This window comes from Sorex fumeus, unplaced genomic scaffold (assembly GCF_029834395.1).
Source record: "Sorex fumeus unplaced genomic scaffold, SorFum_2.1 ptg000072l, whole genome shotgun sequence".
Taxonomy (NCBI): Eukaryota; Metazoa; Chordata; class Mammalia; order Eulipotyphla; family Soricidae; genus Sorex; species Sorex fumeus.
In genome coordinates this window covers 34,937,781-34,958,615 of record NW_026606129.1, presented here as the reverse complement: position 1 = coordinate 34,958,615, position 20,835 = coordinate 34,937,781, and the positions used below count along the sequence as shown (strand labels likewise).

The window sequence follows — 20,835 nt, the reverse complement described above, 5'->3', positions numbered from 1 at the left end:
TTCAATAGTACTGTATTGTCCAGCCACACTACTGGGTATTTATCCAAAGAAAAACCAAATAACATCATTTGAAAAAAAAGGCCTGAAAGAGTAGAGTGAAGAACTCATCTTACATGCAGTTGATCTAGGTTCAATCCCTGAGCACCACTGGGTGTAGCCCTGTAACAAAGTCCCATGTGTATCACTGTCTAGAATAGTTAGGACAGTGACTGATAAATGGAAAAAACTACTTTATACACACATATACACTGATATGTAGATATGTGTGTATACATATATACAAAATACACAATGGAACGTTCAGTCACAATCTGGGGCCAGGGAAATAGTTCAGGAGGTAGATTGCTCTCAGAGTAATCCCTGAGAGCAGAGTCAGGAGTAAGCCCTTAGTATCGCTGTGCTTACTTCAGGCTAATGGGGAAAAAAACATTACAGATCAAATGAGAGATTGGCAGATGTTTTATCAAGAGAATGTGAGAATGCAGTGTCACAGTAAATCACATAAACTCCAGTTTTTATTAAAGCGATTTCATAAAATGAAAATGTTTTCAGGCTATTTTCTAAGTAAATAAAATATTGAGATTGTGATTATCTCAGAAGCACAACATTAGAGTTATCAATATTATTAGAAAGCATGATAAGGGTTAAATGCTTTACGTTTTAGGACCCAAAAGACCATAGACATTTGGTCTTAAATGTTCTATTATGGTAGGTAGAAATAATAAAGTTTTTTGGTTAGAGACAAAGAAAAGTAAAAACATAACAGCTGTTGTAAGACCTCAAAGATCATGAGGCCAGAATCTAGAAGCTACAATTTATCAATAAAAAAAGTTCCAAATATACATGTATCTACCTAATAGTATGGATTCCATAAAACCCCATAGATTTTGACAATTCGAATCTATAGTAGTATATAATTTCAATATACCCTCAACAAGTTAGTTCTGAAGCTCAGGAAAATTTAAATATATGTGTGTGTAGCACTGTCCTCCCATTGTTCATCGATTTGCTCAAGTGGGCACCAGTAACATCTCCATTGTGAGACTTGTTACTGTTTTTGGCATATTACATACATCACGGGGAGCTTGCCAGGCTCTGCTGTGTGGGCAGGATACTCTTTACTCTTGGTAGCTTGCCAGGCTCTCCGAGAGGGATGGAGAAATTGAACCTGGGTTGGCCGTGTGCAAGGCAAATGCCCTACCTGCTGTGCTATAGCTCCAACCTGTGTGTGTGTGTATGTATACACAATATAAATACTATGTTCAATTTCCAGACATTTTTAAAGTACTAAAATTATAATTCAGAGTAGAAATTGTTAGTAGAAACAAGTATTTGAAAACTGCTATCTCAAAAATCAAGAAATGTACATGGCTCAAAGAAAGTGCAATAAAAAGAAACACTGTCACTGTCACTCCCACTGTTCACAGATTCGCTCAAGTGGGCCCAGTAACGTCTCCATTGTGACATCTGTTACTGTGTTTGGCATATAAAATACGTCATGGGGAGCTTGCCAGGCTTTGCCAACCTGAATGAATTTTAGTTCATGACAAAACTTGTGAGATTAGAATTTAAACAGTGCTTGACCTGAGTTTACAACTTATAATGGAAAAGGAGAAATTAAGGAAAACATCTCACTCCAAGGAAATCACAACTTTATGAAATTTAAAAAAAATACAGAAAACATCATCAATGTCTTTGGGGAAAAGTGTCAGTAAATAGACAGCCTGGAGAGAGAGTGCAGGTTTTTTTTCCCCCATGCAGTCTGGATACAAAGTATAGGGAGATAAGGAATTTGGTTTGCAGCCAGTTCAATCCCTGACACACTCCCAGAAATGATGCCTGAACAGTCAGGTGTGGCTCAAACCCCTCTAATGCCAAAAAGCGATACAGAACCATGAGTACATGCTTTGCACATGGAGGTCCAATCTAATCCCTGGTTAATCCCTGGCATCACAGAATCCTAAGCACTGCAAAATAAACAAATATGAACTGACTGATAAAAACTGCAGAGGGAAATGATGCAGCAAAGTAATGAGGGAAAGAGAAGATAGGGAGAGAAACAATTATCAGGAAGAAAAAGATGTCATTGTAAAAACTGCACATTCAAGTAAGCAAGTGATATTAACAGTTTCATTCTATTTGAAAATTTAGGTGAAGTGGGCAATTTTTTTTGATAAAACAACCAGCAGTACCCAATACCAACATAAGGAATAAAAACTCCCATGGAAACAATCTTGTCTGTAAAACAACTGCATCAGTAATAGTTTTGTGAAAATAAATATCTAGGCCCAAATGGTTTGTGCAGTAAATTTTATCAAACTCTAATCATTATCCCAGGAATGCAAATTTAGTATAACGCTGAACAAAAGGCTTTCTGTGCCAGAGCAGGATGTACAGTGGGCAGGATGCTTTTGCACAAGGCCTATCCAGGCATTGTCCTGGGAACCCCAGGTAGTCCCCTGAGCTAGCCAGGAGTTACCTGGAACAGAGACAGGAGTAAGCCCTGAACACAGCCCTGAACACAGCTGTGTTCCAAAACACAGCTGTGGTCCAAAAACAAAAAAGGAATAATCTTTTGCTAAAACTAATTTATGATAAAACTCAGAGAAAACTGGGGGGAAAGGTCCTCAATCTGATTAAATATATCTATAAAAATATAAAATACAATTACTTGAATATCCGAAACTTTCCTTATAAAATAATGCACAATACAAAGACGTTACCTTTTCTAAGTAGTACTATATTAGAGTCCTAACTTGTGTGTAGCAATTACAAATTATATATCCATCTGCAGTGAAAAAAGTATTATTCCTGATCTTTCACTGTTATATAACATTTGAATACAAACAGAATATTGTAATAGTTTTAAACAATTTTAACACATAAGCCCAATATAAATAGATAAATCTTGGTAGTATTTATCAGAAATATTAATCTTGTAGGACCAGACAGTATAGTGGTAAGTGAGCTTACTTTGCAGGTAGGTATCCAACATGGGTTTTATCTCCAGCACCCTATATAGTCTCCCAAGTCCTTTATGAGTGATCCCTGAGCACAGAGCCATGAGAAAGCCCTGAGCAATGCTGGGTGTGGCCCAACAGCAAACAAATAAAAATTAACTTTGTAATACAACTTAACAAAATAGGCAAGATTTAAAACTATAATATAGAAATTAAATGTTCTCTTACGCCCTTAAATACCCATGTAGAAGGAAACTATAATTCAGTTTCCACATTGTTCTTTAATCTTTACCCATGTGATCTCATATCTGATTTGTCATGGTGGTATCTATTCCATCAGGAAGGATGTGTCTTTTGGGGGGTGGGTTGGTCGAGGGTCACAGCTGACAGTGCTCAGGAGACAATATGTGGTGCCAGGGATTTGAACGAGCGTCAGTGAGGCAGAAGACAAGGTACTTAGCCCATAGTACCTTGTAAGCATCATTAGCCCATGTGCTATCTTTTGGTCTAAGATACACCACTGTTTTTAGATTGAAAGCTCAGTATTTAAAGGAGGTAATTCCCCCCTAATTAATCAACTATTTCTATACCAAATAAAAAACTCAATATTAAGTTTTTTGTTTTGGGGATACTGTGTGTCAAAATCCTGGATCTAAAACCGATCAACCATAAATCAGGTCAAATGAGCTTGAAATGGGAGTAGAATATAGGTATTCTCAGACTATACTAGAATCCAGATACACATATTGACTAATATTTTATATAGACACTTTGTTTCTATGTTTCTAAAAAAGTAGTACTGCAAAATTATAGAAAAGGATGATCGTACCAATAAATGATACATGACAGATATGTACATGCCAAAACACTCTCAAAGATACATCTCATTCCATAGTTAATTTACAAAACAAAAGGGGTGAGATTTGGGCCACACTTGGTGGTTCTTGAGGGTACTCCCTACTTGGGACTCACTCTCAACAGTGCTAGGGTTCAGTGGGGAGAGATCATGTGGCAGCAGTAACCAGGACCAGGCCTTCTGAACATGAGGCATATGTTGCTAAACCCTGTGAGCATCAGTTCTGGCCTTAGAGACTATCTTTAAAGCCCAAGCTAGGAAAAAAAAAATTAAGTTGGGCAGACAGAGCTAGTTAATAGACTAAGCACATAAGGTTCAAAAAACTATTAAATTCTTACATAGCTTGCAACATAAATGATGGCTTATTCTGAGAATATATAAAGAACTCTAATGCAGTAAAATGCATAGAAAAAGGACTAGAACGAAAACCTTTTTAAAAAGACTAATAGTAAGCATCATTAGTAACCTGGAAAAGGCAAATTAAACACACAAAAAAATCATCCACCCTTCAGAAAGGCAAAACTGACATAGGCTCACTAGAATGTGGGGCTAACAACCTTATCCTATCTAGTAATTCTACTTACTAGGTAAATACCTGCAAAAATGTACGTACAAAGCTCCAAGAGAGATGTAAGAGACTATTCATAGGTGCATCATTGGTAATGTCCTCAAATGCAAACATCCACTAAATAAACAAAACAGTGTTGTGAGGTAGGCAGGGAGGGAAATGGAATGAAAATATATAGCTACAAGAAACTTATTGGAAGAATTTCACAAAAAAAAAAATCAGGAAAAGTTAGATTAAAAATATTGATTCAAGAAATAGGTATGATTGGAAAAAAATACATAGGTATTAAAAACTAGAAATCATAGAATATACCTCAGAAGCAATACATTAATTACCTTCTGGAGTAGGGAATGGAAAAAGTCATTGATAGGAGGGGGCCATGAGGAAACTTCTGGAGTGCAAGTGCTATTGTGGGTTGTGGTTACAAACTGGCTTATTTGTGACAATTGTTATCTTTAAATTTCTTTACAGTTCAAATTTTAGAAAAGGTTTATTTTGAAAAAAAAATTTGGACAACCTATAAACCTTGCTAGGTCTTGCTTTCCTATGATGTCAGTTACAGATTGCTCTGAAGGCTCTACATTCATATATACACTTACCTAGATTATGGACAAAAAGGCAGACAATTGACAAAACTATATCAAGTACCAGCAATGTCAACAAAATGAGAATTCTTGAAATTAGTCCTACCCCCTCGCCCCCCATCCCATCCAAAAAAGGTTAGATAAGAAAATTTGTTACTTATTAAGCACAATTTTTGTTGTTGAGTTTTTTCAGTGCTCAGGACCACTCCTCGGAGTGATCTATGGGAACTATGCAGTACTGGGGACGTCAAACCTGGGACTATACAATTTCTCTGGCCCAATCACACACTTGAAACAACCACATATCTTACTCATATGGCCCTTTAGCCATATAAACAATTAACAGCAGTATTTCTCAACTCGGGGCCATATGGTGGGTCCAGATTTTGGGGGGTTGGAGGAAAGGCCAAGGGTTTAGAATGAGAAAGATAAAGACTGTTCTATAGGACATTTTCATACTATATAGACTCTAGACTCTTTGTCATGAGATTCAGATGAATCAAAACCCTAAGGCTGTAAAATCAAGCAGCTAACAACTTCAATTTGAAAACTGAATTTCATCTTTGATTTGCTGCCCTGTTACAAGAGGTGAAACAAAAATTTTGTTTTTGATTCAAAATCATTGTCCTCTGCTCCTTCTTCTAGCCCATGTGATGTAAAGTTGGTTCCACATTATCCTCCATTCCAATGTACTTAAGCTACTTTGATTTCACTTTCCTGCCACTATAAAACTACAGACATAATATAACACGGTGTTTCACTAAGACAAAAGGATGTTATCCCAAACTGACCTATGGAGATCTCTTTTCAGCTCTTAAAGAGAATATTCTAAAATGAACTGACTGATTAAATAACAGAATTTTATGCTGCAGCACTTTGGTTAGTATCCTATCTTTACTTAATGAAGATGAAATTCTTAATTGTCTTGCCATCTTTCTCCATGAAAAGCAAAAAATGTAAGCTTCATTCATTCTAAGGAAAAGAGAAGACAAAATAGTTGATGTAGTTGAACTAGTCTAGCACTCCTTTTCTATATATTCTCTAAAACCTTTGTAAAAGAGAACAAGGAAGAAAGTCTTCAGGACTGTTACTCCTTTCAAAAGTAAAGATTTATGAAAAACAACACTTTACACAAAATTTGAATTAACTTTATTTCCCCTACAGTCAACAACTTATCTGCATTGAATTTTAAAGCAACAAAGTAAAATAAAATTCCCCAAATGACTAGGTATCAGAAATCCAGATTTAGTTACACTTTATTTGTGAAAATGTTCAGCCATTTTATTGGTCTGTAAAAGAACCATCATCTGGGTCAAAAATGAATTCTATAAATCAAAGAATATTCTACACTTTGGAAAAGAAAATCAGCAGTAACATTCTTACTGAATATTGGAAATTACACTTTTCTTCATAAAAGGTACATACTATTCTGCACTTTTCCACCAAAAGCAGTGGTGTAAGTTATGCTTGTTTATATATATATTTAAAAAAAAGTATCTCCTGTGGCAGGAAGAAAAACCCTTTCTCTTTCACTTTTATTAAACAACTGGAGAAACTTTTCAAGTCTATATAAAGTTGCCTATAAGCTGGAAAATGAACACGTTCAATCTCCATTTATATTTTAGTGCATTTTTGACAATTGTCACATTTTTAATAAAAGAACATATAGCATTGAAGAGTGTTTCATCAAATGCTCAAGGGATTTAAAAAATATGGTGCAGGACAAAATCATTGTAATGGATAAAACTCAGAAAATGAGAGAAATCTAGGCAAAGTTTACAAATCCTTTGACATTTTGAATAGTCAGACATGAACTTCAGTTACTAGTCCACTTTAAGGGTTTTTTTCCTTTATTCTTTTTATGTAAACATAGCACTAACATCAGTACTAAGACAGCAAAACTCCCTTCTGGTAAGCAACATTTCTACACAGTTGCCATGATTTCCAAAGGATATAAATTTAGCCCTTGAATGAACAAAAAATGTATGAGATCTGTTCTCTAAGTACCTAGTGAAAACAACTGCTAACAGCAGCAATAATATGTCAACACAAAAACTGAATCAATTACTGGGAGATCCATCTTTGAAACAGCAGCTTCTTCTTAGACAGAGCAAACAGTACGAAACAGAAAATGTACATTTGATGAAACATTCTTTGCACTGGAGAAACATGAAAATAAATATAGTTCAAGGAAGTATAATTATTTTTCTAAAATCTCTTTCTCAGACCTGTACTAGTTCATCTGTTCAAGAAGCTCCCATCACATTTTGTCATTTGTACTTTACATATTGCTATTTGGGTAGTTCAAATAAAATGCAGGTCTTGTAAAAGTAAAAACATTGACAAGTATCATGTGCCAGGGACCAAATTAGAGGGTTCTTTGGTGCAATTAGTCCAAATTCTCAGATTTGAAGGAGTATGTACCAATAAAAAAAATCTGCTGCTAGACTTTACAGCAGTGCTCTGTCTTGCTTCACATTACAAATTGAAAAGAGCTGTTCTCAATAAACCAATTTTGTTTTTTAAAATCAGGCATTGCCAGAAAAAATTGTACATTAACCTGGACCAGTGATGGTTCTGTACCCTCAGTTGCTGTGAAACATGACATGAGCTAAAGGCAAAGACCGGTTCTCACAAAGACAACTGCTTCAAGTTAGGAACCAGAACAGTGTATTTAAACAGTCTTCTTAGATGCTTTCTTGCCTTTCTTAAAAACTAGTTTATTTTTAATGTAGCCACGCTTCCTTTTTGTAGTCTAAAAGGAAAACAGATTGCATAGTGTCAGTGCAGGTTTCTTACAGATTCAAATTATACACACATAGTTTACTATACTGTGATGATTATTTAAACACACTCTTAGCTCTAAGACCGAACTCCTTGAACAGGCAACAAGCACCACTGTTAAATGCTAAGAGGTTTAAGACACTAAATAAGATTCGAAACACTAAATAACTAAGTAATAGTTTCAAGATAAAAGGGCTTCCTCCCCGTATACAAAAAGATATGGTCTTGTATAAGAAAGAAATTACTGCAAAAATGTTCTGTTTAGAATACTACAAATACATATAGGCACACGTTTGCCAATCTGATATTACCATAGATATTAAAAAAGAATAATTTGGGGGAATCCTTTAATGCACTTTCCAAAGCACTAAAGACTCAGAGACTGTCCAATTTTTACATTTAAATAAAACCCTTCAAGGAGGTTTCAGAAACTTAGGGTAAATGCTGTATTGAGTACTTACCGATTTTAGTTTAAACTAACATTTTTTTTTTTCTAACAGAATCAAGAACATGGGCAAAATACAATTCTTTATGGTTATAAAACTCAGCTGTTTCAAACTTGTTTTTGGAATATGTTACCTTACAAATGCAAAACATAAAATAGCTTAGGGGGTACAACTTAAAGTTGTCAAGAAATCAACTTCATACATTATTAGCCTTGGGTATCTTACATGAAACCTTTTCTTTGAGAGACTCAAAATACCCCAGGTATGTGCAACTATGCAACTAAGTCTGACTCCATGTGTCTTTCTCTTAAAAATTTTAGCTGCTCACCTAAGTCTTTCATGAAGCCCTGAACTATAATTGCTAGTACCTCAACGGTGTTAACCTGGCAGTAGCAGGAAGCTCTCAGAATAACACTTCTTCTCACTCTCCTTTCCCAACACCCACATGTAAAAACCAGAAAAGGGCGGTGGGGGAAGAGAGGAAGGGCTTAGGAAAGCAAATAGCCAAATGTCTATTGCTAGCTTTTAGAATACGTATTTGGGACATATGAAACAGCCTAACTTTTATTTATCCATCTGCTTATTTGGAGAAAACAGAAGATTAAAAAAATATCAGCAGATGCAGCAAGTGCAGTAGTTTCTAGAAAAGGTAGGCTTTGATTAGGTCTAAGTATTTTAGGAATAACTGAGCTTTCATTCTGAGAGCATATGCTTTGACTCCTATATTTATGCTACCCACTTGTTTCTCCTACGTATGCCTGTGAGAAACTGTATCACTTGTCATTTGCTTTAACAACTGGTATTATCAACTGTATGTGACATTTAGATTTACATCGAGATATGGTCATCTATATCCAGAACATAAAATATTCATTTAAAGTTTCATCTTACATATCATACAGCTCACAGCATATTTATGCAGGAGTTGAAATAATCTAAATTCAGAATATATTTGAAGTATTTTTAATGAAAAAGTATAAGACAATTATTCTAGTAATTTAAAACAGCTGATACAAGCATGTAAATCTAAGCTTAAGCCTTATGTATGTGTATATATATTTTAGACACAAATCTAAAATATGGATAGTATTGTACAATATAACCTTAATATTTCATCTGATAGCTCATTACTTCCCATCTCCCGTAGTAAGTCAACTATATACACATTTTTTGTAGCCTTTCATAGATACTTGAATAAATGATTAATAATAGCACAGCAGTAGGGCGTTTGCCTTACAAGCGGTCAACATGGCCGACCCAAGTTCGATTCCTCCGCCCCTCTTGGAGAGCCCGGCAAGCTACCGAGAGTATCTTGCCCACACGGCAGAGCCTGGCAAGCTATCAGTGACGTATTCGATATGCCAAACACAGTAACAAGTCTCATGATGGAGATGTTACTGGGCCCGCTCGAGCAAATCGATGAACAACGGGAGGACCGGGATGCATGATGAATGACCTCTAAAAAACTAGTTATTTTAAGATTTTTAACACACGGTCCTCCTGTTGTTCATCGATTTGCTCAAGCGGGCCCAGTAACGTCTCCATTTTAAGACTTGTTGTTACTGTGTTTAGCATATTGAATATGCAGGCTTTGCCGTGCTGGCGAGATACTACCGGTAGCTTGCTGGGCTTTCCGAGAGGGGCAGAGGAATCGAACCCAGCTCGGCTGGGCTGGCTGCACGCAAGGCAAACACCCTACTGCTGTGCTATCGCTTCAGCCCATTTTTTTAGGATTAATTGGGGGAATATTCAGGATCCAATAAACTTATGCTTATTTTTTATTGGATAATATAACATCTTTCCTAGTACTAAGAAAGGAATAAAATGAAATTTATATTTGATTTGATTAAAAGATAAGATTTTAGCCGCACATTTTATAAGAAAGTCTTGCTAATGGGAATGGCACAAACTGAAGCCAGAAAATCTCTGGAAAATCTCAGTTTGATTCACCAATTAACCCACTCTGCTGTCCAGAAAAAAGTTACAGCTTTGGATAGCCGAAGTGATCAGACTAAAAGGAATTTCCAAAGAAAACTAGCCTTTATTTTTTTTTTTCTTTTTTAAACGTAAGCCATAGTTTTTATAGATCTGGTAAATGGAAATTAGTAATTTCTCAGTAATACCTTTTTCAGACAAACCAACAACCTTCATTTGGCACCTACCTTCTTTGACAAATATTTCTGTTTTGGGACAATGTTGGTGACTCGAGGTTTGTGGTCTAGTGTCTCCCTGTTATCAAGTGCTTTCACTTTATATATCCTTACAAGCCAATGTTCTGATGTAAAGGCTTCCTCCAAATGTTTGAATTTAATGTCCTTGTTTCCAATCTCAGCATTACGTGTACGATCAAAACCTGGAGGTGTACGAAAATCCAACTGCAAAAGTAATATTAGTAGTGGATATTAAGCATATTAAAAAGCATCTGTTATTAGGAGTAATGGTCTTCAGTAGGAAGCTTGTCCCTAGGGCAGGGTGTGGGGGGGATAAGTTAGGAAAGGGAACGCTAGGACAATGGAGGAGGGAAAAAGTGCCTGTCACAGAGGGGGTGGAAAGGAAACTGGGGACAGCAGTGAAGGGTAGTGAGCACTGGTGTTGGAACTAATGTTGGAACAACAAATGCCTGAAAATCATAAATTTTTGATTATATGTAATTCACTTTGGTTAAAGAATATAAATAAGCTAACAACTAAAGATTTTATTAGACATAAGTAGTATATATTACCACTGCAGAAGACTCCTTTTTAAACTAGGAAAACAGAATCATAATAATTCTTATATACTAACTAGGTAGAATTCATGGAGACAGAGTTTGTTTAGAATTCACAGACTAAATTCATGAAGAGAAAAAAAAATAAGAGAATAATTAGAGTTTCACTAAATCTTTTAAGAATGAATGGTCAGGGGCTGGAGCAATAGCACAGCAGGTACAGCGTTTGCCTTGCACGCGGCCGACCTGGGTTTGATTCCCAGCATCTCATATGGTCCCCTGAGCACTGCCAGGAGTAATTCCTGAGTGCAGAGCCAGGAGTAATCCCTGAGCATTGCAAGGTGTGACCCAAAAAGCAAAAAGGCAAAAAAAAAAATAAAAAGAAAAGAAAAAGGAATGAATGAGCAGCCTACAGGCAAAAGAAAATAAACAGCAAAATGAAATTCATCAGAGCCCTTTAAGAGGTATATATATCACATACAGAAGGAACTTCTTTTCTGCCTTAAGGCCTTGTACTATACTGTTCCCTCAGCTCAGAAGTTCTTCATTCATCTCTTTCAAATGGCTGCATCCTTCCTAACATTTCAGCACAAGGCAAATACCAGGAAATACATATTTTCTCATCATATCTTTATTTTTCTTTCTGTGGTGGTACTTGAGATTGAACCCACGGTCTCACACATGCACAAGAATTACCTAGTATCTTACCATTTTTCTCAGGGGAGGGTGTGACACCTGGCAGTGTTCAGAGGCACAAAGCAGTGTCACTGAATTGAGTCCAGTGCTCCCAGATGTGTTTCACACACTCTACCCCTTTGAACTACCTTCCAGGCCCTGATACTTTGAGATGGGTAGCTGGGAATCTCCTCCTTTGTTTCCTTTACTCTCCCTTGATAATGTTCATTTCTGAAGATTTGTTTTTAAAATTACCTTTATCATCCATCAGAATGGATGACATTCTTTAATATAGAGTACAGCTCCCACCTCATGTTAATAAATGCAAAAATAACCAGTAATATTACATCTTAAAAGAGGGAATTACACAGGAGATTCAAAAGCCAAACAATAGTAAGATTTATAAGAAATGACCCTCCCACCCCCACCCCTTTGCATAGTACAGCATTTAGTATGGCATTGCCTTGCACACAGTCTACCCCTGTTTGATTTCTGGTACTCTATAGTCCCAGGCTCTCCAGAAGTAATCCCTGAGCATAGAGCCAGGATGTAAGCCCTGAACAGAGCCAGGTGTGGCCCCCAAACCAGAGGGAACAAAAAGGGAAGGGTGGGGGGTGGAGGGATTATAAGAAATTCTCAGACTAAATTTATATTGGCACAAAAATGGAACATGAATGAAGGTGTCATAATGCTCCTGCATATCTATGCAATAAACTGGTAAACAAAAACATACCTTAAATGCTTATAAGCTTACAGATTTGGCAGCAAAATAAGCTTAAAGTCTTAGGTCTCTGGTGCTATGACTATTGAGTAGAGACTAATCTTTGATTTTTGGAGGTAGCTAATTATTGTTTAAGAGTTTCTTAGCATGAGTTTAGGGATCAGGCAGCAATGTTCAAAACAAAACCAATACCTATATTTAGTATTAATTTGTTTTCCCTATTTTTCAGTCACCTGCAGAGTACTTCTGAATGAATAATAATGAAACATTATGTTGATTTCAGGTATTTATCTAACATTCAACAGTTCCAAATTAATAAAAAAATAAGTGAAATCAGGTTTCATTGAAATCTTAGTATGGAGGATGTGTAACAGAGCTATAAAAAAATTACCAACAATGAAGGGGTAAAAAATAATAACACATAAAACCAAAGAAATTAAGTCATTAGTCCCAGCCCCCTTTTAGAGAGACATTAACATGTTTGCAATTTACTATGAGAGGCAGATCTAAAACTCAAGTACCATGGCAGTAAATTATCTGTTCTTATTGTCACAAAGCCTCCTGCACATTCACTCATTTGGTGGATCCTTAAACTTTTATATCATTATTCTAATTTTCTAGAATAATGATATAGATATTGATATCTGTTTGATAACTTGCACAGATAATCCAAGTTATCCAGAGAAATGTAGAATAGGGACAGAATGAATTATGTGAAGTCATATACTTGAGCTCTTTAGTTTCAGGCTTTCCCACAAGAAGCAGAGTAACCTACCTAAATGACAATGTTACCTTATTAAGATCGTTCCTGGGAGACTAATGTCTTGTGAAAGGAGAAGTGGAATTAATAAGCAAAGTCTGGGTTTAAAAACCTAGTTAGTATTTTAAATGAAACCTTTGATTTCTAGTATTTTACTGGTATTTTACTAGTATTTTACAAAGAAATGGTAAAATAGGAGACTACGCTAAAAGAAACTTTAGTATACGCTTCCATTACCACCCCATTTTCTAGAAGCAAGAAGACTAAAAAAAAATACTTTGGAGCAATAGCACAGCAGGTAGGATGTTTGCCTTGCATTTGGCTGACCCAGGTTCGATTCTCAGCATCCCACAAGGTCCCCCGAGCACTGCCAGGAGTAACTCCTGAGTACATGAGCCAGGAGTAACCCCTGTGCAATGTTGGGTGTCACCCAAAAAGCAAAACAAACAAACAAACGAACAAAAAAACCACTTCAGAATAAACAATGTTAAAAATATAACTCACCTGCATTTCCCCAAATCTATAGTATGACATTTTATACATAAGGCAATTCAACATAGTGGGAGATCCTGCTTTGTCCACACGAAATTCTCCTTGTGGGGTAAAATAGTCACTTTCCTACAAGAAAGAAAACAAAAGGTTGTGTGTTTTCAGAATAGTAATTCAAAGCTATAGTTTTTCCACTTCATTTTCCCATAAGAACCAGCTTTTGAGCTCTCTACACAAATTTATCTTTAGTCACAACTCAAAAATAATGGTAATAAAAGATAATGGTTTAAAAATTAGACCTAAAAACGATCACCAAAAAATAAAAAAACTTACGGAGTTCTTTCAAAGCTATGTTTAGAAATCAGTTATAAAACTAGATTTCTTATCGTGAACAAAATATAAAAAGATGTGTTGCTTTATCTTCTCTAAAAGAACCATAAGAAAACTGTCACTACCAGGGATTTTGCGGACTAATACTTTTACTATACAATTTTTCTCTACATTTTTTTGAATATTACTATATTATCAACCTGCAAAATTTTAAACTACTAAATATAAAGCACAAAATTTAGGTTTTATACACAAATAAAAATAAATGTTCAAAGCATGTATTTTAATCTTGTAATTTTAACACTGCCAAAGCAAATCCGTGCAAGAGAATCACATCCTGGGAAAATTAAAGATCAACTTAATCCAATGATAAAATTGCTTATTAAGCAGTTAAAATAAACTCTTATGGCCATTTATATTTGAGTAAGAAAGATGGGCATGTATCGAGATAAGGCATGTATTTCTCAACAAAATTATTTTATTCTGGATCAACAATGAATCTTACTTTCAGATACTATGCCTTTACCGCAATTCTGAATGCTCATTGTCTTATCAGCTACACTTTGTAGGGAAAAATAGGACACAATCTAATCATGGTACGTGTTATAAGTGATTTGATTATGAATACAAACATGAAGGCAAAGAATGGTTTCTGTGAGGTGACAAATCTTGAGGTCAGGAACATATTCCAAGAAACAGGATAACATGTATTAGATGAGTCAAACAGAAAAAGCACACAAAAAGTGTGCTATAGTAGACCGAGAGAGCAGGGACAGAGTATTTAAAAAAAAAAAAAAAGCGGAAAAAGAAGCCAGAGTAATTAAGGAATTTTAAGGAATTTTATGAACTGATGTTAGCAGTTTGGTAATAAAGTTTTACCAAAACTACTGGTATTACTATAAATTTTCATTGTAGCACAACAAATTATTCATAGTATCCCCATTAGTAATATCCTGAGAATATCTTAATTACTATCATAATAATATAGGAACCTAGAACAAGACCTAGTCTATGAGCACCTAACAATAACCAAAAATAACCAAGCTGACATCAGCAGTTTTAAATTCTGTCTGGTTTCAAAGTTTTTTTCCTTAATCTGTTGAAGATTTTTTAAATCTGGCTAGGGACACTAATCAATGTCGTAAGAAATTAGAAGAGGGAATAAACACAGACTATCAAAATTGGAGTGAGGGCTACTTTGGTGGAAATGATGAAAAAAAACAATCATTATACAATTCACAAGAGAACTAGTTAACTGTCTTACATATACACAGTCTAGTTTCTTACCCGAATGTCTTTTGGATGCTCCCCTTCAGCTATTCTAACCATCCAGAGGAACTTGTTGATGTCATCACCTGAATAACCAATGACCCCTCCAAAAATAACCAAAACATAATCTACATCCAGAGTCCTCATGATTTTATAGGCTGCTGATTCATTTGAAGACATAGCTTTTCCTACCTAAAGAATAAAAATACAGAACTAATATGTACCAAAAGTTAAAATAAAAATGTACATCTTGACCTTAATGTAAAATATATTTAAAAGATTTAAATTGCATGGAATCCTTTTTATAAAAATGATTTACTATAAATTCAAGAAATTTACTATGGTATTTACAAATGCCTTGCTATGTACCCAATTACAGAAATTTCAAAATCAGTACACATATTATTTTCTTAACCTAATACTTTAAATCAAAGCAGATGCTTTAAAACATTACTTTTCTTTTGCTATGAGGTCACATCCAATAGGTGTTCATGGGTGTACTGGTGGTGCTCAGGGTGCCAGGGACAAAATCTGGGCCTCCCGTATGCAATGCATACTCTCAGGCCACAGATTAGGGAACTCTCTCTTCAGCTCACTGAGTGCGTTATCCCTCCCGCCCTAAGAAATGCAATTTCTTATAAGGGATGATCTAGGTAGTACAGATAGACTGTCTCCCAATCTACCAGAAATGATGATTAGTTATAACTACAGAATTAAACTAGATATTACCTATCAAAAAATGACATCCAATATCAAAATTACAGGTGTGATCAACTTAATTTATGTAAATTAATTATTTAATAGTCATAGCAAACCCAATTTGTCAGCCCATTAAGTGTAGTGAATTTGCTTTACATATCTGTAACTTTCTTGATTTACAAAATGTAAAACAGAAATCAAACCATAGCATTTTCAGTTTTAAATTTTGCCTAACTCTCCAGTGAGCTAAATATATCATGAAATCTGCTAGAAATTACTCTACAATTCTGAATGCTTAAGTATGTAATATTCTTTAAAGCAGATAAGTATATCTTGAACCCACTTTACTAAATAAATGTGTAAAGATTTATTTTTAGATTTTAGCAAATTTTCCCATCACAAATGAAGCCTGACTGCTAAGCTATAAATAAAGATATGTAATTTTACTTTTTGTTAATCAAATTCTTACCAGTGCTATGTGGCTGTTATTCCAGGTATTATTGTCCACCAAAGTAGTTCTATTAGCCATTCCAGCTATCTGATAGCCATAATCCCACCAAGACATCACTCGCGCATGTTCGTCTGTATTTTGTCTTAGCCAAAAGTAGGCTTCTCTAAAGTCATCTAAGATATTCCTGGTGCTGAAAAGAATCACAATGTTCTTTTAAATGAGATGTTCTACGTGTGATGGGGGTAATAAAAATCTAAGCGTACAGTCAGTGAATCACTTTACATTTTAAGAATGAGAATTGCTGATGCAATGGGAGACAAAAAGAAAATCAGTGAAGAATTAGATTCATGCTTCATAACTAATACAGAAACAAATCTGCCGGATATCGTATAAAAAGCAATTCTCACTCAGGAGTTGCGGAGTAGTAGTTAGTTTCTACCAGTCTAACCAGCAGCCAAGTGAGGTAGAAACCATGGTTCTGGCGTTCCCCTGGTCATTACCATGTGGGTCTAACAGCTCACACTGCTTGGGCTGGGGGATGCAGTAATGCTTGGGCCAGTGGTGCTAGGGGCCACTGGGGCCACCCCTGTTACCTCCCAAGTCCTAAACCAAATCACGTTCTAAAAATCTGTGTATATCAATATCACCTAGAGAGTTTATTAAACCAGAGACAGCTGAACCTTATCCACAGGTTTCTGATGCCACAGGCTTATGTTGAGCAAGAATTCACAATTTTAATGAGTAACCTAGTAGAAATGATGCAGTGTCTCCAAAAAAAAACAAAACATTCTGGGGAAAAAAATCAATATATCTGACAATATATTTTAAAAAATTATGGAAAAGACCGGCTGACCTGGGTTCGATTCCTCCCTCCCTCTCGGACAGACCGGCAAGCTATTGAGAGTACCCAGCCCGCACAGCAGAGCCTGGCAAGCTCCCCGTGGCATATTTGATATGCCAAAAACAGTAACAACAAGTCTCACAGTGGAGACGTTACTCGTGCCCGCTCCAGCAAATCGATGAACAAAGAGAGGACGGTGCTAAAGTGCTACAGTGCATGGAAAAGACCACCAAATACAATGATTGCCTTCTACCCCATCTCCACCTAAGGGGATACAGAAATATACGAGAAAAACACAATAAAGTATAATCTCACATATAGTATTCTTCCTTGGAATTTCATATTTTTGGGTGGAGGGGAGGGGTGAGGTGCCATTCCCAGGAGTACTAAGGAGTTATTCCTGGCTCTGTGCAAAAGGTAGGATCCAGGAACTGAACCTGGGCACCCAGCATGCATTCAGCCCGTTGAGCTCTCTCTCTGGTCTTAAATTCCGTCTTTCTTTGGAGATTAACAAAACTGGGTCGAAAATCCTGTTGTAGCTAAATTATTTTCTTACCCATCATGATTGTAAGAGGCCAGCACCACACTTGGACTGGAATAGGCATTGCTTGTGACCCAGGTACAGTGGACTGCAAACATCATCAACAGCATCAGCATCAACATGGTGACAATGCTTTTTATATTAGGGCCTAATCCCTCTTCGGTTTTTTCCTGCTCAGTTACATGTTTCCTCACTTTACCTGCCTGAAGATTAAAAAAAAACTGGTTAAACCAATTTATCATTTGACTTGTTTCATTAAGACACTCAGTAAAGGTGTCAATCAAAAGGGGTAAAGGTGTTAATCTATCAATTGAATTCTTTGAGAAGAAAAATGTAACTAGGTATTTATTCCTGTGTTGGTGATACAATGTTTTCTATAAATAATCAAGGAAGATCCTAAAATCAGATGTTACTGAGAAAGATTCCAAAGAAGAGACCCAACCCAAGAAATAGCCACAGATCAAAATACCTCTAGTGAGAACCCATTTTCGGTCTGGACAGATAGTACGAAGGTTAAGGGACATGCCAAACATGAAGCAGCATACAGACCTCCAAGCACAGCCAGGTGCAGCCCTTGAGCAGAGCCAGGAATGTCCTATCCCCCGAAAGAAGTGAGTTTCTAGTATGGTAATCTACATTTTTACTTAAAAATGTTTTATCCCAAACTTCTGAAATCTGAATTCATCATCTTAAAATTGGCAATGTTCAAGTATATTCCAGACCATATAAAACTTCAGAAAAACAAAGTATTAGACACAACCCTTTTGTCTTTTCACCTCTTCTCCCCCCTTTGGCATGGTGGTGTGGGCCACACCCAGGGTGCTCAGGGGAATATATGTAGTACAAGGGATTGAACCAGGGTTGGTGACAAGCAAGGCAAGCACCTTGTACTATCACACATGATTGCACCCACACACAACCTGTCTTCTAATTTCTAACCTCCTAACTTTCAAACATTTATATTTTTCACAACAAAAAAGTCATAGGTTTTAAGCTACAAAGCTACGTAAGAAATGACAAAACAACCACAAATACAAAGGCAGGTATGTAACCTAGAATAAGTCTTTCTGATCTATACTGGTCCTATGGTAAGGACGAATACATGAGGAATTTCAAATACTTATTTTTTTCTAGGAAGTTTGTTTATTGGCGCTATAAAAACATATTAATACATCAAATTAGCAAAGTTTAATGTTAAAACAAGCACTTTTACATTCCTTCATGCCCCTTCCTACACAAGCACCTTATTTCTTACAGGCTGTTTACACATTAGCAACAAATAATAAACCTGCTTTGTGACATAAGAGTAATTGATCAACTATGTTACCTACTTCTAATAAGCTGGAGGATTGGACTTATGTTGTTTTGTTATTGTAAAGAATGTTTTTTGGGAGGGGAAGGGTCACACCCAATGGTGCTCAAAGGGAATCATGAAATTCCTGAGGCCTCCACATTCACAGCCTGAGACCAGTCCTCTGAGCTATCTCTTGGCTCCTGGAATTCTGCAATTTTTTTTTTTAAACCAAACAAATCTACTGAGCCCAAGGAGATAGTAAAAAGGACTGGAGATCACGTTTTACATGGTGGACCCCTATGTTCCACCCTCAGCACCACATGGTCCTCCCTAAGCATCCCTGGGTGTGACCTAAAAACCAAGCCCCTCTGCCAAAACAACCAAAACAAAAACAAATACAATAACAAATCAAAAAAACTCCACTTTATCTCCTTTATTTTATAATTCAATCAGCCAAAATACCATCACAGACATGCACTTGGATACATTACTTGAGGTTATTATTATGTTTTCATGTAGTTGTTCTCCACTATTGTGGGGGTCACACCCAGCAGTGGGGGGAAAAGGAAGGGTGGCACATGGTACCAGGGATTAAATACATACACAGGGCCTTTCCTCTGTTATCTAAGACATACTGCCAGTTCACATAAAATTCTCAGGCAAAATAAAACCTGACCAAAACAGTAAGATTTTTTTCTCTGATACACTGTACTCTCTCACTCTGAGCTACAAGACTAACAAGGATTCAAGCATTAAAGCAAACTAAATAATAAAGCAAACTAAACTAATAGAAAGCAACTAAAAATATCAGTTGCCTTAGTTCTTATTAATCAAATTTAGTGATATGTACAGTTCTTGCTGTAGTGGGAAAGTTATTCACATAGAAAATTTTAAAGGCCTTACTTTAGATTCCCCACCTTATCATACAGATTTCCTGGGTTTCTTTTGTCGTCCTCATCACTGCTGTCCTCCACAGGTGGGTTTTCCCTTTTCTGGTCATCCCCCAAGTAGTGCTCAAAAACATTTGAGAAGGCAATTGCAGACAGCATACAGACAACTGGAGTCAAAGTCAACATAAGCCGCACCATCACTCCAGCAAAGTAGACAGCACTGATCGCATATAGAGCAACTGTGGAAATAAATTCTCTCTTAATACTTCAATTTTCTCAGCAAACTGAAGTAAATTTGCAGTAGTGATTTCAGTGACACTAGGCTGGGTCTCATAGACTTATACTTAACTACTTCCTTGTAACTCCATTTTAGGTTTTTGAGGGTTTTTGTTTGGGGGCTACACCTGGCAGTGCTCAGGGCTTACTCCAGGCTCTGCACTCAAAGATTACTCCTGGTTGGGCTTGGTGGACCATATGGGGTGCTGGGAAAACCTGGGTTAGGCAAATGCAAGGCAAGGGCCCTACCCACTGGACTATTGCTCTAGCCCCAAGTTTTAGTTTTTATCACATGCAGAACAGCCACTACAAATTCCTGTGATGGCACAAGAACAGTAGTTTCTCGTATTTGCTTATTTTCTCCATTTAGGTGTTTAAATATCAGATCCTAAACATTTGGCTGTAAAAGCCTGAATTTCAAGTCTTAATATTTAGAAATATATGTAGGAATCTATCAGTGAAGATGGTATGTACTTAAAGGTTATTCTTTGCTGTAACACTGCAATTTGGACAACTGATGTCCCTGCTCGGACAGCCTAGCAAGCTACCGAGAGTATTTAATATGCCAAACACAGTAACAAGAAGTCTCATAATGGAGACATTACTGGGCCTGCTTGAGCAAATCGATGAACAATGGGAGGACAGTGTTAGACAGTGTTAGATGTCCCTGCAATTTTTTTTTCTATTTATAAAG

At 36.4% G+C, this 20,835-nt stretch overlaps 1 protein-coding gene across 2 annotated transcripts in view; it reads right to left on the bottom strand.

Annotated features, from left to right (window-relative positions):
- Nucleotides 1–6,094: 6,094 nt before the first annotated feature.
- STT3B (STT3 oligosaccharyltransferase complex catalytic subunit B) overlaps nt 6,095–20,835 on the bottom strand; it is a 95,372-nt gene continuing 80,631 nt past the window's right edge. For both annotated transcript variants that reach the window (XM_056129282.1, XM_056129283.1), the window contains 7 exons: nt 19,893–20,104; nt 17,697–17,884; nt 16,318–16,489; nt 15,168–15,341; nt 13,566–13,679; nt 10,361–10,573; nt 6,095–7,723 (listed from right to left, as the gene is read on the bottom strand). In XM_056129282.1, the coding sequence (XP_055985257.1) occupies nt 7,643–7,723; nt 10,361–10,573; nt 13,566–13,679; nt 15,168–15,341; nt 16,318–16,489; nt 17,697–17,884; nt 19,893–20,104 (1,154 nt within the window). In that variant the 3' untranslated portion in view covers nt 6,095–7,642. The remainder of the gene's footprint in view (nt 7,724–10,360; nt 10,574–13,565; nt 13,680–15,167; nt 15,342–16,317; nt 16,490–17,696; nt 17,885–19,892; nt 20,105–20,835) is intronic.